The sequence below is a fragment of the Sitophilus oryzae genome, unplaced genomic scaffold (genome assembly GCF_002938485.1).
Source record: "Sitophilus oryzae breed Bouriz unplaced genomic scaffold, Soryzae_2.0 scaffold_465_pilon_pilon, whole genome shotgun sequence".
In the NCBI taxonomy this organism is placed as follows: Eukaryota; Metazoa; Arthropoda; class Insecta; order Coleoptera; family Curculionidae; genus Sitophilus; species Sitophilus oryzae.
This window is the reverse complement of record NW_022147046.1, coordinates 483,341-510,947: the sequence shown is the minus strand read 5'-3', so window position 1 is coordinate 510,947 and position 27,607 is coordinate 483,341. Positions and strand designations below refer to the sequence as shown.

Here is a 27,607-nt window from a genome sequence, read left to right as displayed (position 1 = left end):
TAAATTTGTCTTAATTGGTTCTTTTATAGAAAATCCAATATATCTACAACTCATCGTAATATAAATCAAAGAACTACTTCTTTATTTTTCCTGATAAAATAATAAATACTTACTTATTAAACTATTGTAAGTAAATTAAATAAAAATAAACTGTTATAAATTTAAATAAAGTCCAATAAACTAATTTTCATTTTGAAAATAGCTACTGTCACTAGCAAATTGCCATAGCGATACTAGCCATCTTGAGTACAATTTTATTGAAAAATCGCTTTTTATTCAAAATCTGAGCCAGATAGGTATAGGAAATCCTAATATAGTTTGAAAGAGCATTTAAATCTGCTTCGATTTATTTAAAAAAATACAGAGTGTTGCATTTGAAATAACGAAGTTTTTATGCAAAATAAATATTTAAAATAGACCAGCAATTTTTGATACCCCTGTATACATTTAAGGAAGCAATATTTTTTTTAGTAAAGTTTATTTCTCGGGCTTCAAAGTCAGCACAAGAATTAACGCTGAAAAGTAATGTACAAGGTGTTCACAAACTTTTTTATTATAGCATGCATATTTAAATATCTTTAAATATCTCATCAACCTAACCTATGGTATGGATCTCAGTTCTGACACATCCTGTACATTTGAAAATAATTTTAAATTATGCACATTGCCTCTCTACATACACCCATAAAAAATGTTGTTTCTACATCTTTCCGTTTTCGTATAATCAACTGAGGCGAATGAGGTGCGCCACCCTGTATATCAGGGTAGGCAAAAAAGTTTCCGAATTCAAAATGATATAAAACGTTTTTCAAGGACGTCAGTGTATAAAAAAAATCAAACTTTCGCGATCTAAATTTTAAAGGAACAAAAAAAACTTCTAAAAGTTAAATAAAATTAAACATATATTCATAAAATAACAATACTCGCACAATACATATATAAGATTTAAATAAAATATATATCGAACAAGAAATAGTACGTAAAAAAAAACGTTTGTATAAAGATAGCATAAACAAAATTTTGTCATTTCTCCTTTTTTAAAAAATTAGCAAAGGTCTTCGTGTAAAATATAAAATTTTCCTGTAAAACTCTACCTGAAAATTACAAATCTTGTTCCAATTTGTACAATTTCTTCAATAGCTAAAAACCAATAAAAAGAATAACTGTATAGGAAAATATGCCTTAAAACAAAAAACAAAAAAATTACATAAAATTTCTCGAAAAAGTGCGGGCATATATGCATCCGTCAAAAATGACAGGTGACAGGTAACACCACATCACGAGTCTAACGGAACGACGGACGCCGCATGACGGATGCATATAAACCCACCTTAAGAGTTACCATTTTCATGCCAATTTAAGACTATTGCTTACTGGCTATACATCAACAAAAAGACGAAATTTTTAACACATTTGAGTATTGTTTCGGTCTTATCACACGGTGTATGGCAAAAAGATATATCTTTGGTCTTGTTAATTTTAAAATGCAATAAAAAAACACTTAGTGATATTAAAATATAACATTTTTACGGGAGCACGGCATTTTCCAAATTTGTAAGTATTTTAACAAATATAAAATGCAATACCTAGTTTAATCAAACGACTACCTAACTGCGTTTTAGCAAAGGTTTTAGTGTAATATAAGGTTAAGTGTATTGTGAATAGTATAGAGTGTGTTCAAGAAAAATTTGGATACATCAAAAAAAGTTTATTTCAAAGTTCAAAATTTTCAGAATAAATAATATTCTTTTCTTCGTTCTTCTCATATTCAAGCTAATTTAAAGATTATCAGATTGATTTAAATTCTTAGAATTCATAATTAAATAGTTCTTTTAGTTATTAATATACCACATGATCGAACAAATCGGCGTCAAGTTGACTTGGAAATGACGATCGATGCCATTCGCCATATGGTTTCACATACAAAATGAAAGTGATTTTGCATTTCCAAGCTAACTATGACGCCGTTTTTTTAGATCATGTTGTATTTATTAAAAAGTAGTGGGAGAGAAAAAAAGTCAAAAAAGTTTTAAAATAATTAGTTTCAGTTACAGCAATATCAAAAGTTGAAACGAGGAAAACTTTTGGGGGAAGAACTGTAGCGAATTGAAAGTAATTTCAAACAAATTTAAAAAAAAAATAAGCATACAAAGACCTATTATGACACTTTAACTGTCAAAGTTGTTAAAGTGACACATTTGGTAGTAAGTGTCATAATAAGTTGAAAGTTGTCGAAGTAACTGTGAATACGATTCTTTTATTTTAAAACGAATTTCGCGTTGATATTTTTGTATAAATATATAATCGTATATAAATTTTGTTTTATATATTTTCACAATGTGTTTAACTTTCTTGAACACCATGTGTAATCCGGTGATTTTGCATATTTATATAATTATGAATAATTAATATTCATACAATTTTATGTTTCCCATATTTTTACAAAAAGTGTATAAAATACTATTTAAAATGATGAAAATATATACGCTGGAATATTATTTTTCAGTGACGCCCTCTATTGCTTATCAGGTTAATTGTTTATAAGTGACATCAGCATTTTTAGCACCTATTTAAACTAGTACAAATAAAATGAAATTTAATTTACTGTTTATTTCTTAAATGTATCCCCAATGCATGGTTAGAGTTATACAGGGTGTGCGTTAATTGACATCCTAATATTAACTGGCTGATTCTTGAGTATAACTTAAGAAAAAAAGCTTCATAAGATGTTCTATACATCTTATTTTTTGAGATATGGGGTGGTAATTTTTTTTATAAAAAAAAACTTTTTCTGATCTGAGATCTGATGTTATAAATATGTTTGTGAAATTTGATACACATATTCTATCATAAAAATGCAATTTTGATGTTTAAAAAAATGTTGATTTGTGTTATTCTTAATTTCCATCAAGGCGAAGCAGAAACAATTTCCACACAACAGTGACCGCATCAAATTTTTAGCGATTTGACCGTAAGTAAAATGACTAATTTTTTAAAGCAAAAACTATCCTTTGGACGAAAAAAATTAAGAGAATAAAATTGTTTAGAAATGAATGGCGATTTTGGAAATAACGTTTGTTAAAAGAAGTCAGTGGCGTACCATTTTCCCCTCAAAAATATTCAATGTAAAACCCATTTAAGGACGCCACTTATTAAAATAAATTAAAAAATTGCACATCAAAAAATGCATAGAATTATATGATGCATATACTACAATATGACCGAAAAAAAAACGGCGTCAGCGATGGCTGTGAAATAAGTTCGCTGTCATTTTATATATAAAATTATACAGGGTGGTCCGAATTGTATTCCGGAAACTTCAGCAGCATATTCTGCAGATAAAAATAAGTAAAAAAGTTCGTATAAATGTATGCCTTAAAATGCTTAGTTTCGGAGATACAGGGTGTAGAAGTTTCATTTTTATTTCGATTTTTTCCAAATAATTTTTGAAGTAACGTCAATATTTGGATGAAAATTGGTATCTGGGAGTTTTGTGACACGAGGAATTTGATTTTGATGTCAAAATTACTCCTATTTGTAGGGGGCGCCACCTACATGTATTTTAACTGTTATGAAGAGTAATAACTTTTCGACCGTACTTGTATAAGTCTACTGACTAAAAAAATATACATTTCCATGACTTTTTATGTAAGAAATGTCTCGGTAAAAATCGCTACGAGCAGCCGTTCTCAAGATATTTAGAATGGAAATATTCAATACATGTCATTATTGACAAAAAATAAGCACACGTTGAGTATAGTTATTTGAGTGAAATAATAAATTTTTATTTTTTTAAATTAATCATAAGTTTTTCTGCGAAAAAATAATGACTAAACAGTTTCTTTGGAACTTTTGACAAAAAAAGATTTCAAATTTGTGATTTCAGTCAGATTAATTTATGTCAATGATGACAGGTATTGATAATTTCGATTCCAAATATCTCGAGAACCATTACTCATAGCGATTTTTACCAACAGACCTTTTTTATTTAAAAAAAGTCGTAAATGTATATTTTTTTACTCACTAGTTTTATACAGGTACCGACGAAAAGTTATTACTCTTCAAAACAGTTAAAACACATATAAGTGGCGCCACCTACAAATGGGAGTCATATTGACATCAAAATAAAATTTTTCATGTCCAAAAACACCCATCCACCAATTTTCATCCAAATATTGACGTTACTTCAGAAATTATTTAGAAAAAATCGAAATAAAAATGAAACTTCTACACCCTGTATCTCCGAAACTAAGCATTTTAGGGCATACATTTATACGAACTTTTCTACTTATTTTTATCTGCAGAATATGCTGCCGAAGTTTCCGGAATACAGTTCGGACCACCCTGTATAGGGAATGTCACTGATCGTCATTTCCAAGTCAACTGGACGCCGTTTTTTTTTTCGATCATACGGTATATAGTTTGATGCATAGTATCATTGTATCAGAGTCATTACGAAATATGGTTTTTTTGAAAATTTTACTAATCTGTATTTCAAAAGTTAAAATGTTTAGAACTTCTTAGAGTAGGTCGTCATTAAGGAACATCCTGTATAGATGTATTTTGATTTTAAAAATAATTAAGTTTAAATACAGCAAAAACACCGGATTATCATTCATATTTCTGTAGTTGGGGAGTAATAGGTAACTAAACCAGTATTTTTAACATTTTTTACACTGCAATATAGTAAATATTAAAAGTAATATTTAATATTAGTGTAAAACGCTTCGTTTTCAAAATCCTTGCAAACAAAATAAACGAAATAAGCTATATAACAGTATCAGTACCACCATTGAGACATTTGTATATGATGTATACCCTTCCCTCTTATATTAAATCTAAATTGTTTAAAGCTCCCCAAATTTGGTTCTTGATACTAACCAACTATCACAAACAACCAAAGAATTCAAGTGTATATATACATTGATACCTGACGTTCTGCACACAGATACATCATCACCCACAATATGCCTTTTTAAAGAAAAGAAAAAAGTAGTTTTAAAAAATTACACTTCCAAACTGTTCGCGTTCAACTCGTTCACCAACTTCACTTCCTTTTCCTCTTTTTGTTTGTTTCGCTCTTGGAACTGTTGCCGGTTCCTTATTATCCGCTCCACGATTCTGTCCGTTGTCATTTCGTTTCCTGCAAGAAAATTTAGGTATTTTGAAAAAAAAAATATATTATTTTTTATTTATACGAAAATAAATGGTTTTTGTTCATCATTTTCCCAGTATTATTGTTAGGATTCAGTGACGGTTCTTGGTAAACAAATTATGGTTGGCTCATGCTTCCGAGTATTAGTCCTAACCTTAAAGTGCTTGCACACACACTGGCTAAATAGATGGCGGTGTTGAAATCAATTGCAATAAAAATAAATTAGCTCCTTGACATACAGGGTGTCCCAGGCTGAGCGTGCGTTAGAAGTTTAGAACCACAATATCTAGATCGGAGATTTTTTGCACATCATTATTTTTCAACGAGATCTATTGATTAAAAATATTTTCAATATGGCGGCATTTCCGGAAATACTGGAAGTTGACAGCAACTTTCTTATTTTAAATGGGTGTCCCCATTTTTTATTACATACTTAAATTCTCTGTAAAATTCTACGAGTTATGATGTAAAACACTCTATACCTTACATTAACAGCTTTTGAGAAAAAAAATATTTAAAATTTTTGAACGAAAAAAAATACCTGTCAAAAAAAATTGTATAGCCTAAAAGTCAAATTTAGTGATTACCACAGCCATTGTGACATAAAGAGAAGACATGTGGCTATCTATTTCAAAAATTAAATTGTTCAAATGTCATATAATAATGGCGGTAGGTGTCATGGAATTGAGCGATTAAAAAATTATCATACATATTTTTTTTCAAATGGAAACTCACTTTTTTTATTTCACTAGTGAAAAGGTTTTTTAATTCGTTACTTTTTGATTATACATGTTCCTATACCTAAAATAAATCGTTTTTAAGATATTTAAGATTTAATTTGATAAACGTATATTGAATGTATATATAATATGTTGAAAACGTATATTTTTCTTAATTTTAACTAGCTTCCTTTGACATTAAGTGTCAAACGGTCAGACAATTTATTTCCATCTGTCAGAACACGAATTATTTGAATTTCATATATTATAAATACTGCCTGGTTAAGAGTTTAAAAATTGTATTTATAAAAATATATCTCGTATTTTTCTCGCTCTTTAGTGATGTAAAGGATGATTCACGGTACACCGGACCGTACCCGAGCCGGGCACGTTCCGTGAAGTAGACACCGAGCCACGTCCGGGCCTTCAATATATGCAACACCGGGTGGACAACGGGGATCATGTCCGTGCCGATTATATTCTAGAAAACAGTGTTGCCGCAGTGGTACATTTGTACCAAATTTGATACTTTTAGTTCTATTTGGTACAGTGGTACTACATTTTCAAATCCAGGATGATTCGGTATAATAATTATTTCCCACGCGCACCAAAAATGAATATATATTTAATAATTATCGTCGTTGATATTGCATTAAACGCGCTTACCGATACCATTCGGAGACAATCCGCATTAATTAACGACGTATTATAAACGTTGTAATGTCTATAGGGTTGCATATATTAAATAACCCGAAGAAAAAAACTTAAAAATTTTCTGTTTCTAACATGCTTCTATATTTGCGTTTTTTTTAATAAAATTTAAGTTTTCCAAGTATCGTGTGTAGTATTAGAATTACTTACATTTCTTCAACCTATACATACTTATAATTGGGTTTTCTGAATTTCTACTTCATGTTTTTCGTCTCGATTTGTGTCTTTCTCCAGGAAGTTTTTTTTATGTAGAAATTTATGAAGAAATTCACAACGACCAAACCGGTTAAAGTCATTTGCAGATGTATTTTGTTGTGCTTTAAAAAATTGTACCAAAGTGGTACATTTTTAGTTTATAATGTGGTACGCGCTAAAAGTTGGGTGCGGCAACACTGCTAGAAAACAGTCGCTATAGGCCCGTAGACGAACGAAGTATTTAGCCGCGGCGGCTCATTTATGTTTGCCGCAACGGGGCCGGACCGTAGCGGATCCGAGGAAAAATGTACACCGACATTTCATGGACGCGTTCCGGCGAAGCTCGGGCCGTGTTCGGCCTAGCATGAATGTATAAGTATAAATAACATTTGACAATGTTTGGCCGTGCCTTTACCGTCGCACGGCTCCGGCCCGTCACGGTGTACCATGAATCATCCTTAACGAACTGAAAAGCCTTTTCACTAGTGAAATAAAAAGGGGATTTCCATTTGAAAAAAATTATTTATGTGATAATTTTTTAATCAATTCTATGACAGCTGCGGCCATTATTATATGACATTCGAACAATTTAATTTTTGAAATAGATAGCCACATGTTTTCTCTTTATGACTGTGGTGATTATATTATATAGTGGCTGTGGTAATCACTAAATTTGACGTTTAGGCTATACACATATTTTTGACAGGCAGTTTTTTTCCCTCAAAAATTTTAAATATTTTTTTTCTCAAAAACGGTTAATGTTAGATATAGAGTGTTTAATATCAAAATTCATAAAATTTTACTAGAATCTTTATAGAATTTAAGTATGTAATAAAAAATGGGGGCACCCATTTAAAATAAGAAAGTCGCTGTCAACTTCCGGTATTTCCGGAAGGGCCGCCATATTGAAAATCTCTTTAATCGGTAGATCTCGTTGTGAAACTATGATGTGCAAAAAATCTCCGAGCTAGGTGTTGTACTTCTCTAGAAACTTCTAATGCACGCTCAGCCTGGGACACCCTGTATACCCCCTTTGAATAAAAATATTAAGGAAGGAATATAATACTATCCATGTATTCATTCAAGGTAGACGGACAAAGGGCCCTAGGGTTGGGATCATTTGACACATTTGAACTTGATTTGAAATTTTGTGGACTTGTCAGTCTTTACTGAGCTTATTTTATGTTATTTATTATTTATTCTTCTACTGATAGTTGTTTAAATGTAGTAAATCTAGAAGGAAATTTTGTAGCAGAACTTAAATTAACACTATTGCGATTTATTGAAAAAGACTGTAAAATAGTTTGTTGTGTAGCGTGCGGTAGATCTCAGGCAAAAATCCAGCGAAATAATGGAATCATTTTTCGCTATACGCGACAAAGCTGCAACAAGTCAGTTTTAAGAATACCTTAAGTCTTAACTCATTTCTAAAATCAAAATGATTTAAGTCTTAAGTCAAATACAGCATAAAGTTTAATTTAATTAAGTTATAAGTCTTTGACTTAAGTAATTTTCTTTCCAGTCAAGTCACTTTTGTAAAGACTTTATTTATTTGTTACTTAAATCAAGATAATCTGCAAGTTAAATCAATAAAATGACTTAAATCAATATAATTCCCCCCAACCCCCCCCCTGTATTACCCATTACCGATTTTTTACATTTTATTATCTATATTAATAATTTATTGTATATACAGATTAGAATAAAATATTATACCGGGTGTTGCATCGTCGGACGGGACATAGGAAATCCCATGTAAATTTTAATGGGGTCAATTATTGGCTTCCCTAATTATTTTAGAGAATAATTCTATTTAGGTTTATTGAAGAGCACTAAAAGCTGGTTTACGAATTATCGCCGATTTCTTTTTAAATATTTCTCCTTTCTTATGGCCCTGTATTTACTTATGAGCACCAGTCAAGGTAAAAGATAACTGTCAAATGAAGTTGTCATTTCAGAAATTTACCTATTTAGTGCTCTATTATTATTGAAAACTCATTCCTACATCGGAAATATTAAAGATGTATTTATAAATACAAATTAATATGAATTAAAGTAAAATAAAGTAATCAATTACAAGGTTAATTATAGTATTATTACAATATTCAATAACTTATTAATTTAGGTACTATTAAATTGTTAGAACTTTAGGATTTAAAAAGATGTTCAAATATTCCTCCATCGACTGCTAGACAATAACCCAGGCGATCATAAAATTTTCTTCTTGCATTCGCTAGTTGGTAAACTGAAATTCTGTTGCATTCGGCAGAAATAGCATTTTTTAACTCGTCTAGATTTGGGTATTTTTTATCCTCAAATCAAATTATTTTAAGATATTTAAGTCATTAAAATTATTTAAGTCAAAAAAAGACCTAAGTTTTCTGTAAGCTTGCAGCTCTGATAAGTGACTACATAATATACATATATGTATGTACAGTACCGGCCAAAAGTGGAGAAACTTTTAATATTTTTACTATGTCAAAATACAGTTTACTCTCTGCAAAATAGGATATCAAGAAAATATTTCGCATTTAATCTGCTTTCTATAGTCATATAAAAACTGCTTATTTTGTGAATAAATTTGCAGGCAAAAAATTATTTACAAATTCCAGCGGACATAAGTGGAGAAACCTTATCTTCTTCTTAACATTCTGTGAGATATTCTCTTGTTAAAGCGTCTAGATCATGGTATTGGGTTCACAGAGCGTTAAAAATTTGACAGATCAAATAAACCAAAATCATAATTGAGAAGTATCATTCAAGAATTAAACAAATTGATATTGCTAGTCACTTCAATTTACATAAAAGTGTTGTGTGCAAACAGATTAATTTGTATAGAAATCGTGGGACAACTGCCAGTATACCCAAGCCCGGAAGACCAAAAAAAACAACTTTGGCGACAGAGAAAATAATAAGATATTCACTTAGAAATCCATTTTGCACTGCGGAGGATATAAGGAACGAATATCCCTTTATTTCAATATCTGTTAGGTCCATTAGACGGCGTCTGAAACAGGCACAACGAAATGCCAGAACACCTGCCCGAAAGCCGTTTATTTCTAAGAAAAATAGGCAGGCCCGACTACAATTTGCATTGGAACATGCAAATTGGACCTACAAGCAGTGGAAAAATGTACTCTGGTCAGACGAAAGCAAGTACAATCTTTTTGGTTCGGATGGTATTAGGTGGGTGAGACGGTCCTGCCAATGAGAGATTCAATCCCAAGTACACCATACCCACCATAAAACACGGAGGTGGGAACGTTCTAGTCTAGAGTTATTTTTCTGGGCATGGGGTCGGGCCCCTTGTTCAAATAAATGGAATTATGGATCGCTATATGTATTTAAATATTTTGCAAGAAACAATGGTACCTTATGCTGAATCCTCTCTCTCATTAACCTGGAAATTTATGCACCATAATGATCCGAAACACACTGCCAAACTTATTAAGGAATTTTTAACCGAGGAAAAAGTTGAAATGATCAAATGGCCAGCTCAAAGCTCCGACCTGAACCCTATAGAGAACCTATGGGATCAACTAGAAGTCGATGTTAGGCGTAAAAACAGGGACAAATTTAAAAATAATGACGTTTTGTTCGCTGCCCTATTACAAGCCTGGAATGAAATATCCGGGGACGTAATAAAGAACTTGATTGAGTCTATGCCCAAAAGGTGCCAAGCAGTTATCAAAAGTAAAGGCTATGCAGCCACATACTGAGACTAACGACTACAAATGTATAAAAAATACCAGTTTCTCCATTTTTGTCCTCATAGAAATTAGTTTAATTTTTTCAAAATTTAATAGAGGCTTTTTCCAAAAAAATCTCGTGTGTATTTTTATGAGACAGTTATCCTATGTATAAATATATATGCTTTATAAACATTTTCGTTCTTGTAAAACGGCAACAAATAAATTTAAAAAGTTTCTCCACTTTTGGCCGGTACTGTATGTGTAGTAAACCGATCATTTATGAAATTCACTTAAAATTAACTAATTATATATTTTGTCTTGCATTTTTGCTTTTATTTACTACTTGTCAAAGATTAGATGTCAAACAATTTAGATACGTCAATTTGACTTACCTTCTTCAGTAGTGTATCAGATATATGTTTGTGTTAATAAATATATAATTATTATAAGTTATCTATTTTTATTAGAATTATATATTTTTATAAAAATTTTAATAACTACCAACATTTATTGACAACGTAAAATAAAACAATAAATTGTTGAGTCTACCCCATGTCTACCCTACATCATATTTTTACACGTTTTGAATAAAATTAGAATGGCACTGACAAACCGGAATTTAAGCCAGCCATTTTTGATATGCTACTTCCTCAATCTTTTTGTTCAAAGCCCTTAACACTAAAGTAAGCACCGACGCCGATTTTTTTTTTGATATTATGTTATTTTACCTGAATCGACATTTTTAAATTTTCCCAGGGCTTTCGGAATCTCGTATGGATGTGTTCCATCTACGTCCATCATTACTGGCGTGTTGCCGTGAATAACAATGTCGATATTGAAGTGATCTATTAAATCCTGTGTGACCTGAAACAATAAAATGATTGCAGAATAAATGTTTTGGTTTATACCAGGTTTAATCAGTATTTATATATTTTCCGTCATACTGTAATCATTTCGAACTATATTCTTTTCAAGCCTGGCATTTATTAAAAAAAATTGGTCAAGTGCGAGTCGGAATCGCGCACGAAGGGTTCCGTACCATTCATTATCTATACAACATTAGACACTATATTATTATAAACTTTTTTCCGATTTAGCTGAAATTTTGAATACGCGTAGTATAAGTAATTAAAAAAAAATGAAGAAACACATTACTAAAAATTGTAAAAAGTAAAAATAAATATGTAAAAATTAAAAAAAAAACGATTAAAAAAGGTCGCCTTGATTAGGATTCGAACGTGCCTTACTACGGCTCCAACGTCATAGCAGCGTAAACGCCTTAACCACGCGGCCACCGAGGACTTGAAAGATTCTATGTAAAATTCTTACTTAAAAGATAATGTTTAGTGAAAGTACTTTTTTATATAAAAACATTTATTTAAATCTGTTATTAATATTTTTTCTTATAGCGGCAACATAGATACATTATCTGTGAAAATTTCAACTGTCTAGCTATAACGGTTCATAAGATAGACCTTTGTGACAGACGGACGGACGGACTGACAGCGAAGTCTTAGTAATAGGGTTCCCGTTTTTACCCTTTGGGTACGGAACCCTAAAAAGGATATTTTTACTTACTTTGTATGGGGCACCGATGACTACTTCAGACACGTATTTGCAAGCCAACACGCTCAGTACCCGCTCGTGCAGGTTCATTATGGGGTAATTTGAGTCCTTGTACCTGTTCACAACTGGATCCGTGTGTAAACCAACTATTACATAGTCCCCCTATAACAATTTAACATTATGTATATACAGATTTGGTCACTTCTGCGCTTCTACGGTCTGGAATTTAACGTGTAAGACAGTGATAGAATGAAAAATCAAATATATTAAAAAGAGAGAGACTTTAATTGGAGACCCAACAATATAAAACAAGAGCTAAAAGAGTGGGCGTTAAAATACTCTATATAGGGTGTTTCAAAACAAATGCGAAAAACTTCAGGGGGTGATTCCTTGTTTAAAATAAAGGGTAGTTTGCTTCATAAACGTTGGGTCAAAAGTCAACCATTAGGGAGATATTGCGGTACAAAGATGGCGGAAAAATAATGTTTTTATTTTTTATCTTGAAAACGAAAAGAGATAGACTAATAAAATTTTATGGAAGCATTACTGTTATGAAAACACACTTTCTGGTAATTTTTTCACTTTTTAAAATGAGTGGAAGGGGTTGAAATAAACTACCCCTATCATTCTTGTTAACGAAATTTAAAGAAAAATCTTATCAAACACATGCAAAAAAATTAATTTGGATAGTTTAGTTTGTTTAGAAACTTTTTTATCTCTTGTATTTTTTTGATAAAACTCACCGATTTGAAATTAAAAAATAAAATATAAAGCATTACATGTCAGGACAAAAAACATTTTCTGATAAAGAATCTAGTGGGCTGCTGTAATTTTTTTAGGAAAAAATCTAGTCGGCCGCTGTTACTTTTTAAGATGTTCCTAATATTATTTTATTTGACATTACTCTACTGCAATACGTTATTATCTAGATGATTATTATTATCATTATTATCACTAGATTCTTAATCTAAAAATATTTTTTGTCCAGACATGTAATGCTTTACATTTTATTTTTTAATTTCCAATCGGTGAGTTTTATCAAAAAAACACAAGAGGTAAAAAAGTTTCTAAACAAACTAAACTATCCAAATTAAAGTATTTGCATGTGTTTGATAAGAATTTTCTTTAAACTTCGTTAACAAGAATGATAGGGGTAGTTTATTTCAACCCCTTCCCTCATTTTAAAAAAGTAAAAAAATTACCTGAAAGTTTGTTTTCATAACAGTAATGCTTCCATAAAATTTCATTAGTCTATCTCTTTTCGTTTTCAAGATAAAAAATAAAAATATTATTTTTCCGCCATCTTTGTACCGCGATATCTCCCTAATGGTTGACTTTTGACCCAACGTTTATAAAGCAAACTACCCTTTATTTTGAACAAGGAATCACCCCCTAAAGTTTTTCGCATTTGTTTTGAAACACCCTGTATATACCTCATGTAGCTCTGAACAATATAAAAACACTAATAATAGACCAATGCACAATAAGTAAAAAATAACTTCAAAGGACAAGGCGGAACGTTATAGTGCACCAATGGAGTGTATAGTCGCCACCGCCGCTATCGGTGTAGCATACGCTCCAATTAAGTGGCAATTTGGTGGCGCAGGAAACGTTCTTGGAAAAAATCACTTTATGGTTCCAAAGAATCGTTGACCATGTAGTCCCAAAAAAGTTGTTGTTTCTATAAAGTCGCCTCTGGGTAGCTACAATTGTCACTTTATCAATCCGAAGATTTTAAAGGGTAAGGCTGGCTTAATATGTTTTGTTCCCGGTACTTTGTGGAAGCATATGGAACTATAAAGTATTTTTCGGATTAAACGGCCATATTTTTTTCATAACTTTTTAGACGAATAGCCAAATGGCTCAAACATTATGCGTTTTCAAGCTAAATATACCTAGATTAAAGCTTTTTTCCTTAGTTATTTTGTTATTTCTAACGGTGAACTAATATTTTTAAAGTTTGACCCCGGTTTCAAGCAAATTATAATTATTTTTTAATTACTACATGAGTTTTTATTGCAAATAATATAATAATTTGAAATATTTTGAGAGGCGCTCGAAAATTTTGTCATATGAACCCACTATTTTATTCAGTAAAGTTGATTGCGTTCTGGAATTTACCTAAAAAGGCGTTAAAAATCCCACGGTAAATAACTGAATAATAATAATAAAAATAATAATGGCTTCCATAATTATTTTCCATCATGACATTTATTTTTATGAAATGTGAAATTGTATGAAGAGGTTCGCTGCGAATAAAGTTTAACAGTTTAACGAAAGTTCCTCATGTCGTCGGTGGATAACACTTGGCTGCCACGAACCCGCGACTAGGCAGCTTCGTAACAGATAAGTCCAATTCACCAGTAGGCTACTTTATAGTATCACATCATAGTAACTCTTTTAGTGGCAAAAACTACGCAAGACACTACTCGGCTACTCAAAATCTTTCCCCATTTTGGTCGCAGTTACTTAGCAGCTACGAATATACGACGTCCCTAGTCGATGGTCACCGCCCACTTTGTAGTGGCTTTGATAGTAGCAGTTACGTCTCTGCCACTATAAATGCTAGTTGGGAAGTGCTATTAAGGAGGTGAGTTTTGTTGATGTAAATAATAACCGTTTATATATTTATAATTAATTTATTTTTGTTTCCTAAAACATTTTAATTAAAAGAAAATATGTAAAAGTGGACAACGCTGTGCCGGTCAAGCTTAATCACGTGACTAAAAGTTTATTTGATATAAACTATATATTATCTTCGTTTATTATGATATTTCACGTACGAACCGGCAACACTGTATGTTGCTTTTTATCTTTTGTCTCTGTCTATTTATCTGTTAATTGGTATATAATTATCTCTATCGTACGCATTAAAATACAGACCACGGAAATAAAGTGACCAGTGCCGTTATAAAAATGTAAATTATTTAGATTTGAATTAATATAAATCTAAAAAAATACCTGCGCCTTGGCCTTTTCCAGGAAATCCAGATGGCCGACGTGGAACAGATCGAAAGCCCCGGCAACGTACACGATCCTGTCTCCCTCTTTGGGCGCCTTGCCGTCCGAAAACTGGATGATCTTCTGCGTGGTGGGCAAGAACTGGCTGCAACCGGTATAGGGGGATCTAGCTGAAGAATCTTGACCCATTGTTGTTGAATGCTCTTTGGCAACGCTGTATTCATACTGACCTTGTTTGAAATGGTTTTTTGTCAAGAGCAACATTCGTCCTACCAGATCCGTCGTCGATACGCCCGCCGTCCTCTGTACTTCTCTACAGTTATGAGAGTCATTTTTATTTTAGAATTTATACAAATACAGGGTGATTCACGGCCATGGCACGTTAGACGTTTATGGAGAACCGGTGATAGGGTTTTTTGGAAAATTTGGATTTTCGCATAAAGGCGCATACTCCATCATCTGTCTAAATTATTTTCAGCATTACAGTGTTGCCGTTTCATATTAAAACTGGTAGCATCTTTGTTATTTTAAATTGAACACCCGGTATATTATTATATTTTTCGAAACTACTTCCATATCTCAAAATGTTTCTGTTATTCTAACTTATACTAATCTCTGATAGTTTTCGAGATAAAAAAATAAAAAATGTGCAAAATTGACAAAAACATGATCTTCAATAAGCATTGGTTAAATCATAAATTTGGAACACTGAAAGCTAAAATTTGGTTTATAGGTTAAGGAAAGCTGACATATTCCTAATTTATTATAAAATAGTGGCCAGTTTTCATAGTTGATTATAACATGGCCCGGTGGCGTAGAGGTACAGGCTCTCGTCTACCAATCTCAAGGTAGTGGGTTCAAATCCCACACCCGGCATTTCATCAGCCGACTATTTTTTATTAAAATAAAAATAGTTTGGGTACCGAGGTCGACCCATCCTTAAATGAGTATTTGGGATTCACAATCCTGAGGTAATAATAGGCGGTTGAAGCGTAGTGCTAGCCACATTACCTTCCTTGTATACCGAATGGCTCTAGTATAGCAAACTGTACCTTGCTACTCCCAAGGCGTTAAACGATATATACGGGAGCTATTATTATTATATTATAAAATTGTTCAAATTATTAAATTATTGTTATTTAAATTTAAGCCTATGTATATTATTTAAAAAATCAAAACCCAAATAAAATTGTTTTTCAACGATATATCATGTTCCTATACCTAAACCTTCTGGTTTCTTCAGTAAAGTCATTTAAAAGATAATAACTCTATTATAATTGTTTCGTTTAAAGAAAATCGTTACCATGACAAATATTCTAACTTTATAAGATAAGTATCAAACAAAGGTATAGTAAACGCCACGAATGTTTGGGAGTGATTCATCGGTCGCTACCATGTGAACTAATCTGAAGGTCACATAAAACTTAATTCCAGTGCCGTGGTCTTTCAAGTCATATAATAATAAATATATAATCTGTTGTAATTTGTTGTTTTAACTGTCAAAGTCTTGTCAAAACGTATATTTGGTTATAAATATAAAATGGAATGCCCAATTGGTCGCACTGCAAGCACACCAATGGACTGACGCACAAAAACGAATCATCCAAAGAAACGCGATATAGTATCGTCTTTGTCAATCACGCTAACATTTAAGAATAAGTAGGAGGAGCGCAGGCAGATGATTATACCGGGCCTTTAAAAACCTACGTCTGCGGTAAAAACTTACGTTTTTAATGTAAAAATGATAGCGCGCGTGTCGATTCTAACTTCATCAAGCGATGAATCACTCCCAAACATTCGTGGCGTTTACTCTATCAAATAGAGTTTACGTGCGAAATTTCAAAAACTGCCATGGTAACGAAATTCATGAAATGAAACTATAATAATAGATTTATTAATTTCTAAATAGCTCTACTTAAAAAACCGGAAGGTTTGTATTGTATTGTATTTGTATTGAAATTTGTATGAAATGGCCAGATATATTGTTTTACATCACTTGACGTTTAAAGTCATAGGCTACTGGTTAAAATCAAGGAAAATATACGCTTTAAAACTAACTCTTAAATAACTTAAGAACGATTTATTTTAGGTATAGGAACAGGTATAGTCAAAAAGTAACGAATTGAAAAGCCTTTTCACTAGCGAAATAAAAATGTGGGTTTCCATTTGAAAAAAATGACCTATGTTAATTTTTAAATCGCTCAATTCTATGACAGCTGCGGCCATTATTATATGACATTCGATCAATTTAATTTTTGAAATAGATAGCCACATGTTTTCTCTTTATGGCACAGTGGCTGTGGTAATCACTAAATTTGACGTTTAGGCTATACACATATTTTTGGCAGGTAGTTTTTTTGTTCAAAAATTATAAATATTTTTTTTCTCAAAAACGGTCAATGTTAGATATACAGTGTTTAATATCAAAATTCATAAAATTTTACAGAGAATTTAAGTATGTAATAAAAAATGGGGGAACCCATTTAACATGAGAAAGTTGCTGTCAACTTCCGGTATTTCCAGAAGTGCCGCCATATTGAAAATATGTTTAATCGATAGATCCCGTTGTGAAACCATGATGAGCGAAAAATCTCCGAGCTAGATGTTGTAGTTCTCCAGAAACTTTCTAATGCACGTTCAGCCTGGGACACCCTGTATATCGTTAAAAAGCAATTTTATTAGTCTTTTGATTTTTTGAATAATATGCACAGGATTGAATTTAAAATAACAAAGATTTAAGTAATTTTATAACAAACGGAAATAAATAATATTTTTGTTCTATCTGTGTAATATCCAATCGGTTTATTTACACATATCGAATATATCGCCTTTCGTTAACTTATAACCCAAATTTCAACTTTAAAAATGTTTAATTCCTAATTTTACCAATACTTATTCACGATCATGTTTATGTCAATTTTACACGTTTTATTTTTTATCTTAAAAGCTATTAAAGATAGGTATAGGTTAGTATAATAGAAAAATTATGAGAAAGGAAAGTAGTTTCCAAAAATGGAATAATTTACTGGGTTTTCCATTTAAAATAAGAAAGATGGTACCAGTTTTCGAATGATGCGGCAACACTGTAATGCTGAAAATATTTTAGAAAGATGGAGCTGGTACCTTTATGTAAAAATCCAGATTTTCAAAAAAAACGGTTCTCCGTAAACGTCTAACGTGCCGTCGCCCTGAATCACCCTATATACCGTTTTTTTTCAAAGTGGCTCACCCTTTAACTTTTTTATTTTTAATAAAAAATATGCACACATTTGGTAAGTTAGTATAGCACATAAATCTGCACTGACAGACATATTCAATTAGTTAGGCTGGTATCTTTTCTGTTTAAGTACAAAATACTTACTGAATATCAATTCGGATTTCTAAGCAACAAGTCCACAAATGACGCTATGTTTTCCCTCCTTAATACAGTTTACTCCAGCCTAAACAACCATCATTCTACAGCAACAATTTTCTGTGATTTTTCTAAGGCGTTCGATTGTGGAAATCATAAGATCTTAATTAATAAACTGCAGCACTATGGGTTCAGGGGATCATCTCTCGAATGGTTTAAGTCGTATCTGAGCAACAGAAGTCAACTTGTGAGGGTGGATACCACGTTGTCTTCTAGCAAGCCAATAGAATGTGGAGTACCACAAGGCTCAGTACTAAGCCCTATTTTGTTTCTTCTTTTTATTAACGACATTGCTAACATAAACATCAGTGGCAAAATATGTCTTTTTGCGGATGACACTAGCATCAGTTGGAGCAACAAGGACATCACGGCACTTCATAGGATTATATCAAATGACTTAATCACCATTAAATCTTGGTGCAATTCGAACCTCCTAAGTTTCAACATTTCTAAAACTAAAGCTTTGTCGTATAAAAACTCGTTGCAGCTTTTTGTACTTAACAACACCACCATTGACGTCGTCAAATCTGTAAAATTCTTAGGGCTTGTTGTGGACAATTCTCTGAAATGGGACATACATATGGAAGCTTTGTCGGAAAAATTGAGCTCTGCCTGTTTTGCATTAAGGTCTGTTTCTAAGGAGCTTAACTTGTCAGTGGCTAAAACTGTTTATTATGCACTTTTTGAGTCGCACCTCAGGTATGCCCTTCCATTCTGGGGTATGTGTTGTGCGACTCAATTTGACCGCATTTTCAGGCTCCAGAAGAGAGCTGTTCGATATTCACTGGGATTATACAGCAGAACTCATTGCCGGGACTTTTTAAAAAAATAAAAATATTGACTCTTCCTTCCTTATTTATATTTGAATCCGTTTGCCTAATACGTAAACATGTATCAGCTTCTCAAGAAAGGCCATCTCACACTTATCCACTCAGGAACGTGGAGCAAGATCATACCTACTATCATATCTACCTACCACACGCTCAGAGTTAGTTAAAAGTTCAATATTATACAACTCGAAAAAAATGCACAATCACCTGCCATTTGAAATCAAATCCATAACATCATTTTTTTCATTTCGCAAAGAATTGAACTCTTATTTACTAGACAAGGCTTTCTACGCCGTAAATGAATTATATTTTGAAAATAAAATTTGATCTTGTAAACACTGGTCTACTTTTGCTATTGCTATATTTACTAATGACATCGAAATGAATTTATTTAGAGGTCATTGATATTTTACTATAAACTAGCTAAATATTTTTGAATATTATTTTTATTTTTTTGTTCTTTGACATTATAAACATTTATAAATGTTTATTTTAACAATAATACTGACAATATTATTTGTATAATGTTTTGTATTATTTTTTGTTTGTTTGTTTGTGTACCTTGTTTTTTTACTTTGTTTGTTAGTTTACCTTTGTCTACAAATTGAAAAATTTTTTGACAATAAAGGCATTTATTTATTTATATTTATTTATTATAAAATATGATTCTGAATAGAATGACACAAGAATGACATTTTAACTTAAAAAAATAGTATTTTAAATTTTAATCTAGGGGGCAACGACCGTAAATACGGGATATCCCAATATTCCGTATTGTAAAAAAAATAAAACACCTTTTTAGCCGACCATACCAACAGGTATGGTAGGCTATTAAGATCGGGAAAAAAAGTTTTTTTAATTTCACTCAAAATGAGTAATTTGGTTCATAAATGAACTAAATACAAAATATTTTCATGGTGTCTGTCTGTCCGTCTGTAACACGATAACTCAAAAACCGCTAAACCGATTTTAACCAAATTGGGCACAAAAATACTGTGACACCCGAGAATCTGGCCATTAGTTTTTGGTGGGGGTGGGGGGTTGGTAAGGGGGTATGGGAGAGGGTATGGAAGGGGGTTAAAAATTTAAAAAAATCGAAACTCCAAAATTACAGTACCTAGCGAAACGCGGTTTTTAATTTAAGATTAGGAATAATATTTGCAACAAAATTTGTAATAACATCAAAATCAGTCACAGTCGCAGTTTTTGAGATATTCATGTTTCCGTAGTCCGTTTTGAGAAAATCCGTGTGGAGAATTCCAAACTCCCATCGGACGCGACCCCAGGTGGCGGATAGGGGAAAAAATTCCTATACTTTGAAACAAAATTGGAAAAATTCCTTTACTTTGAAACTAAAAGAACTGCCTACCAACTTTTTATTAACATATTTTAGTATGGGCGGCTATACGTGCCTCCCGGCGCCAATTTTTTTAGATATTTTAAGAACCGTTAATCCGACTAGAATTAGATTTTGGGTGTCTATGTTTTGCTAAGTGGTTTAACATTTGACTTTCACAAAAAACATGAAAAAGTACGGGAAAGGTGAAAACTACTCCCACCCCTACATAAATTTTAGTATAAACATTTTCTAAACCAAACTCAACTTACAACCGATTTTTTTTTCATAAAAAAATTTAATCGGCTAGGGAAACACAGGAAAAATATTATAGACGATTAAATATATGTTTCCAAGGCTCCTTGATTAAAAATTAGTAGTTAACACAGCCATGGCACTCTAGATTGAAATTTAAAATAATTTTTTTTGAGTGGAAATATCAAAAGTTGACATATGATATGTGATTCCATTCGGAATGGCTTTTTCTATCAAATAAAGTAAAAAAATATCGAGGGTACACATTTAAAAATCAAAAGTTGTAAAAAATATTTCCGGTGAAACGGGAAGTGACTGAAACTAATTGAATACGTCAATCAATTCTGATTTATCTCATAAACTATCACATCTTGGTTTTTTATCTGAAAAAATAAAAAATGTTATTGGATAAGCCACTTTTGAAAAACACGTGGTATAATAATACAAAGAGTTACTAGAATTACTACGAGTTTTTGAAAGTATCTCAAAGCAATATATATTTTGACAACTACTTAAAACAATACTTTTTCCCACGGGTTAAACAAAACATATTCATTATAAATGAATGTTTTATTCCATTCTTAACGATATCGCCTCATAACATAAGTGCTAAATATAAGATTAAAATTTCTCAGATCTCTAAATTCAGATAATCAACAAGCATGTTCATAATGATTAGGTATTGAGTCAAAATTTCGAAAATATTTGAATTTGTATTATGAAGTAACTTTTATGTTTATATAATATAATTTATATTTATATTTTATTTTTCTATATTTTGTCTAGACTTTTTGAATATTTATACTTTACACAGGGTGTTTCAAAAAATATATGCCGTCACTCGTGGGGAGATTCCTTACGTTAAAATAAAATTTATTTTTTATTTCAACATAGCCTCGATTATGATTTGTTTCGTAGTTTCAGGCTTTTAAAGTCTTCATTTATTTTCAATTTATTATAATTTCCTTCCAAGTGTTTTTAATGATTTGAATGAAATGGTATTTTTTTTTCTCAGTAGTTTTATACAGGTATGAACGAAAAGTTATTACTCTTCAAAGGGCGCCAAAAATATGTAGGTGGCGCCCTCTACAAGTAGCAGTCATATGGACATGAAAATCAAATTTTTCATGTCAAAAAACTTCGAGACAGCAATTTTCATTTAGATATCGACGTTAGTTCAGAAATAAATTGGAAAAAATCAAAATAAAAATGAAACTTCTACACCCTGATCTCCGAAACTAAGTATTTTAGGACATAAATTTATAAGAACTTTTTTACTTATTTTTATCTGCAGAATATGCTGCCGGAAGTTTCCGGAATACAGTTCGGACCACCCTGTATATTTGAATTAAACAGTTTCAGATAACCAACATTTTTTTGAAATGATATTTTGAATATTTTTGAAACCAACATTTCAGATAATTACAAAATATCATTTATACCTGTATATGTTGAAATACTTGTTAAGCTGAAAATGTTTTTTGACTTTCTTGTAATAAATTTGTTTATCTATATATAAGTTTGTCAAACTGAAGTGGGTGGACTTATCAATGTGCTTTGTATGAAAAATATATGACACATCATGTAAAAAGTTACAAATTATTGCACTTTATACCGTATGATCGAAAAAAAATAGCGTCCAGTTGGCTTGGAAATGACAATCGATGACATTTTCAATATAATTTTATATATAAAATGACAGCGATCTTCATTTCATAGCCATCGCTGACGCCGTTTTTATTCGATCATACGGTATTATTTCTTAAAGGTTTTCAATATCTCTAATAATTTGGATTATTTAGAGACATATACAGAGTGTAAATGAATAAGCGTCAAAAAATAGGAAGAATTTCTTGATTTAACATTTTTTCAATTGTAGTTTCTCTCAAGAATGGTATACAGGGTGTTTCAAAAAGCATGTGCCATCTTTCGTGGTAAAAAACGTAAAAAGATTTATTTTTTAGGTCCGATTCTGCTTTGTTTCGTAGCTACAGGGTGTTAAAGTCTTAATAATCTTTCGATCTATTAGAATTTTCTTCCAAGTGCTTTTAGTGATTCGAAAGAAATTTTGAGGGTAAAAGTTACTATAAGTGCTACATATTTTAATGCTAAAAGAGCGTCGACAAATTCATCAAGGACGTGCTTATCACTGAAATATTTTTTAAAAATATGTGCGCCACTGACTTTGTTCTTTTGATATCCAAATTGTGTAGGCCGTTTAATGCCAATGAAAATTTATCTCTTGATATTTGTCGAATTCGGACTTCTTGATGAGATACACGCAATTTAATTAAGGCTGTACTTAAACTGCCGTTAAACGGTAGCTTACTAAAATGCCGTTAATAGGTATGACGTCGTTGATGTGACGCACTTGACGGCTTTATGAAATATAGGAATTTTATAAGGACTAACCAACGCTATCCACCCCACCAAATAACCAACTTAACCAACGCAACTAACCTCGACACTGATAAAAAATATAAAAAACAAATATAAATTAGTAAAAATCAACCAATCCCACCAAATAACCAACTAACCAATGAATTAACACCCTCCAAATAACCACGCTAACCAACCCGCCAAATAACTAAACCAATCCAACCAAAAAGTATGAAACCAATGCAATAAGATCACGCTATAAGCAATAAAAAATATAAAAAAGTCTTGGTCGGCGTGAGACTTGAACCACAGACCATCCGCTTACGAAGCGATAGCCTCAGCCACTGACCCACAGGTGCTCTTGCAAAAAGTTTAAGGCTAGGCATTACTTTCCGCCGACATGAACGACGTCACAATATCTATTAACGGCATTTTAGTAGGCTACCGTTTAACGGCTGTTTAAGTACATCGTTTAATTAATCACAAATAATAAAATAAAAGTAATAAATTATATATTTTACCTAATTTATTATTAAATATTATTTATTATTACTATTAGTCCAACCTACAGTAATTTCAAATAAAAAATAATGGTATTTAAGATAATTACAAAAAACCTAATTTTAAAATGTTTTACCATCCTGTAACTCTAAAACTATACACATTTAAAGGAACTTTTTTTCATATTTTTTGATGAGGAATCAATGAGTACTTATTTAAAACTTTCGCAAGTTAATGATATTAATTTTTTTAAAAGTTGCTATTAGACTAAACTTGGATCAAGGCAAATTAATCAAATTGCGTTTATCTCATCGACAACCAACTTTTAAATTGGTTTCCCGTTTTTTGCATTCCAATTGTACCAACTTATTTCTTTGTAAAATAAAATAAACTAGGTACTTTGAAATTAAAATGACAGACTACCAATCAAAAATTTTGTTGTTGGATAGACTATACAATTTGTTTCATGTATATTGAATATTCTATGCTCAGAAATAAAGCTTTGAAGACGCATTCCACATATTTATCAGTATATATTAGTATTTTTTCCATTAAAAAAATTAAAATTTCAATTAAAGTACACCATTCCAAAAATCACCTACTTGTATCTGCCTGCATCCTTTACAATCTTGTAGGTGTCCACTCCGTCAGCCGTCACTGTTATGTCATCCCCATGCACGCAAAAATCACAATCATACTTATCCAGTGTTTCCAGTGTGGTGACGTATGGAGCTCCTTCGATAACTTCATCCACCCATTTGATTCCCCTCACCATTTTGTACCTAAAACATGTCAATCATTTAATCCATTTTTTTTTGAGAATTATCAACTTAAAATTATTAATTTATATGGAGCGAATTCTACAAGGTGTTTCAGAAACATGTGCCATCTCTCCATAGAATCAGACCTATGTCGATATAGAAAATAAATCTTATTTTTATTTCATGTTTCTCTTCACATGTTTTTGGAAATACCCTGTATATAATTTGCAGTTAACTGTTTAACTTATGGAAATAAAATACTTACCGTTCTTCTTCAGTGAATACAGGAGGACCTTTATGTTTTCTTATTTCGTCATCGTTATGTACTCCAACAATAAGTTTGTCACCTAGTGCTTTTGCCTGTCTCAGTGAATTTGCATGACCAAAATGAACCATGTCATAGCTAAAATTTAAAAAATATATGTATATGCTTCATTAAAATGATCAATTTCATATTGACAGAAATAAATTTGTGAATTTATATTTTAAATTCTTAGTTTTTTTTCAATTGATAATTTTAAATAATAAAACTTACCACCCATCACACCATACTCTAACTTCTCTTTTGTCGTGACCATTTTCCAAGCCGTTTTGCTGCATGTTCTTGATATTATTGCTGACCAATTTCTCTCTTTGTGGGGATGACACAGTAGTGACAGGACAGGTTCTAATGTGCAGGTATTATATTGCTATAGAATAAAAAAAGATATATTTTTTAAATCATAATCAGCATTTTTTGGTTGATGAATAAACTTAAAACAATGTTACAAATAATCAGCATACAGATACCAATTAAAATAAAATAAAATATCAGTAGTTTGAAGCCTATTAAGAATATTTATCTTAAATCCATTAACGCAATATCACAAAAAATGTAATCTGTAACAATTGTTCTGTGATTTTGTAATTAAAATGTATGTATTTTTAAGTATTCCTATTTTCAAGTTAATAAATAATTCAATATATAGACGCTAAAAAAATACAGGTGTTAAAGACAAAGGACCCATTTTATTCTAAAATAACACTTTTGATACACAATTAAACGATTTTTTAATTGATAGAAAATAGTAAACAAATACAATAGAATAATAATTAACTTATACACTGCTTTGAATTACCTATTGTTATCACTCTATTTTGTATTATTTCTTTCAAATAAAATATAAATCAACCCCTTTATGATAATTTAAATAAATATAATTTTACCTACCCTTATTTTGTCGTAATGCGTTGAAAACACAAACCATATAAATAAAAATAAACGGATGTACGATTAAACATAATACCATAACAGGCACATTGTAGGACGATAAGTATTCGAGAAACAGAGATTAACTTTTTTAATTGGACTATATTTGTATAAATATATCTACTTATTTACAGATTCTTTTTGATTTATGTTACAAATTATCAGAAAATTTCTAGGCTGTCAAAGCAGAGCCTTTGGATTATCACACCACCCTATGCCACATTGCCATTCTTATCGAATACTTGATGTTTTGAACACGTTTTAAAGAATCGCTTAAAAATTGCTTTATTTATGTCGGTTAAATAGCAATCGTCATTAAATATTTATAAAAAAAAATCCAGAAATAGTAGAGAAATATTGCAAAGCTGGGCGTATTACTAATGCAGAGTCAATATAATAAAGTCTGATTTACACAGAATCCTTGTTTTCTAAGAAGTCATGCAATAGTTGTCAACGTTGTTCTTCCACGTGGTGTCCCCACTTGCCCTATCGGTTTTTTCCATCTTCCCGGTTATTAAATTTTAAATACAACCATTTAGTTGATGACTATAAAACTATTCGAAAATTGGTTACATGGCCAATTATTAATTGCTGTTGAGCAATTGATGAGTAAGCAGTGAATTCAATGGTTTCATTTTTTTTTGGGATAATTTGATGCTGTATGTCTGGTTGTATACCCTTGTCTAATCATATATTTTATATTTTTAAAATATAATTTTTAATAAAAAATATTAGTTTGAACACATAAAACTATCAATCGTTTTAAGTTAATTTAATTAATACATTTTATCAACATTAAAGTATTTACGTTTATTACACATTTAAACTTATTGTTAGTAATAGGAATCTGTAGTTATGTAGTTCGCATACTGCAAGATAGATGGAACGGCAATTAGAAATAATAGAAATCTGTTTAATGATTTTAAGAGCTTCAAAGTTTTCTCCAAAGGTGTCTCTAGATGTAATAATTTGAAAATTAAACAGATTTCAATTTATTTTGATTTTCTTTCGGATAAAAAACACAATTGATATGCAGAAACGATCAAAGAGAACGTAACATATTCCACTAGATATTGATCAATTTGATTTGTCACAAAATATTGCGTTCCCCACATACTCTGGGGACATTCCACGGTGCACGTGCATCTAAAAGCGGTCTCATTAAGTTAACGAAGACACGTGCGGTGCGTAGGCACTTGGCACGTGCAGGAGGGTCGAATTGTGACCCCTGCATCGCTCATTTTGGGGCTGGTGTGTAGAGAGAATTGCAGGAAGATCGATTAAGATTTTGTTTGCACATGCATCATAGGATTCGGTACAGGATTAACTGAGAAACTAAAGTCGCAAAAGTAATCTGCGTGGTAATCTTCTTAGATCACCAGTGGGTTATTGCAATTTTCTTAAAAAGTTCATTTCGTTTGGATTTATTTATATTTTTTGGAAAGATTTTAGAATAGCGAAGGAACCTGTTTTTCGTATTATACACTACTAAACTACTACTTACTACTAGTAAACGATTAGATTTTTACAAATTGTAATTTTTGGGTTCGTTGAAGGATTATTAGAGCTACAATTTGAAAATATTTTTACAAAGTACAGGGTGTCCAAAATAGATAAAAAATATCAAAGTTGTATTTTTTTAAATGGAACACCCTGTATATTATTCTATTTTTAGACTCTACGATTGAAATTTGATTAACGTTTATCACACTTAAACCGTACCGTTTTTGAAATATTATTAATTTTATGAAATTGCAGTAAAAATTTTAAGGCTTCATTTCTTCAACGGTATCGAAGCTTTTAATACTAAATATTTACTGAAGTTTACTGATCAGATATTGTGTTGCAATAATAGACAAAATACTATCTTATACAGAGTGTCTAA

The 27,607-nt window shown here is 31.4% G+C and overlaps 1 protein-coding gene across 4 annotated transcripts; it reads right to left on the bottom strand.

Annotated features, from left to right (window-relative positions):
- Window positions 1-925: 925 nt before the first annotated feature.
- Window positions 926-25,952, bottom strand: LOC115885876 (ethanolamine-phosphate cytidylyltransferase). 4 transcript variants are annotated; one of them, XM_030904909.1, is made up of 10 exons: window positions 25,684-25,951; window positions 25,009-25,162; window positions 24,739-24,876; window positions 24,315-24,494; window positions 15,230-15,312; window positions 15,000-15,178; window positions 12,051-12,200; window positions 11,201-11,336; window positions 5,011-5,143; window positions 927-1,140 (listed from the first exon to the last, which is right to left on the bottom strand). In XM_030904909.1, the coding sequence occupies exons 2-10, from the start codon at window positions 25,071-25,073 to the stop codon at window positions 1,134-1,136; spliced, it is 1,071 nt and encodes a 356-aa protein (XP_030760769.1). In that variant the 5' UTR covers window positions 25,074-25,162; window positions 25,684-25,951; the 3' UTR covers window positions 927-1,133. The 4 variants fall into 4 exon arrangements, with proteins under 4 accessions (XP_030760767.1, XP_030760768.1, XP_030760769.1 ...); XM_030904910.1 differs by having other exon boundaries at window positions 15,000-15,169; XM_030904907.1 differs by having other exon boundaries at window positions 926-1,140; window positions 15,000-15,312; window positions 25,684-25,952.
- Between the last annotated feature and the right edge of the window lie 1,655 nt (window positions 25,953-27,607).

Bases quoted from the DNA above. Each gene is read 5' to 3' on its own strand.
- LOC115885876 (XM_030904907.1), bottom strand. From the start codon at position 25,073: ATGCAGCAAAACGGCTTGGAAAATGGTCACGACAAAAGAGAAGTTAGA. The intron at 11,337-12,050 runs GTAAGTAAAAAT...TTATTGTTTCAG, and splicing joins TCATCGGTGCCCCATACAAA to GTCACACAGGATTTAATAGA. The intron at 5,144-11,200 runs GTAAAATAACAT...ATTTTCTTGCAG, and splicing joins ATTTAAAAATGTCGATTCAG to GAAACGAAATGACAACGGAC.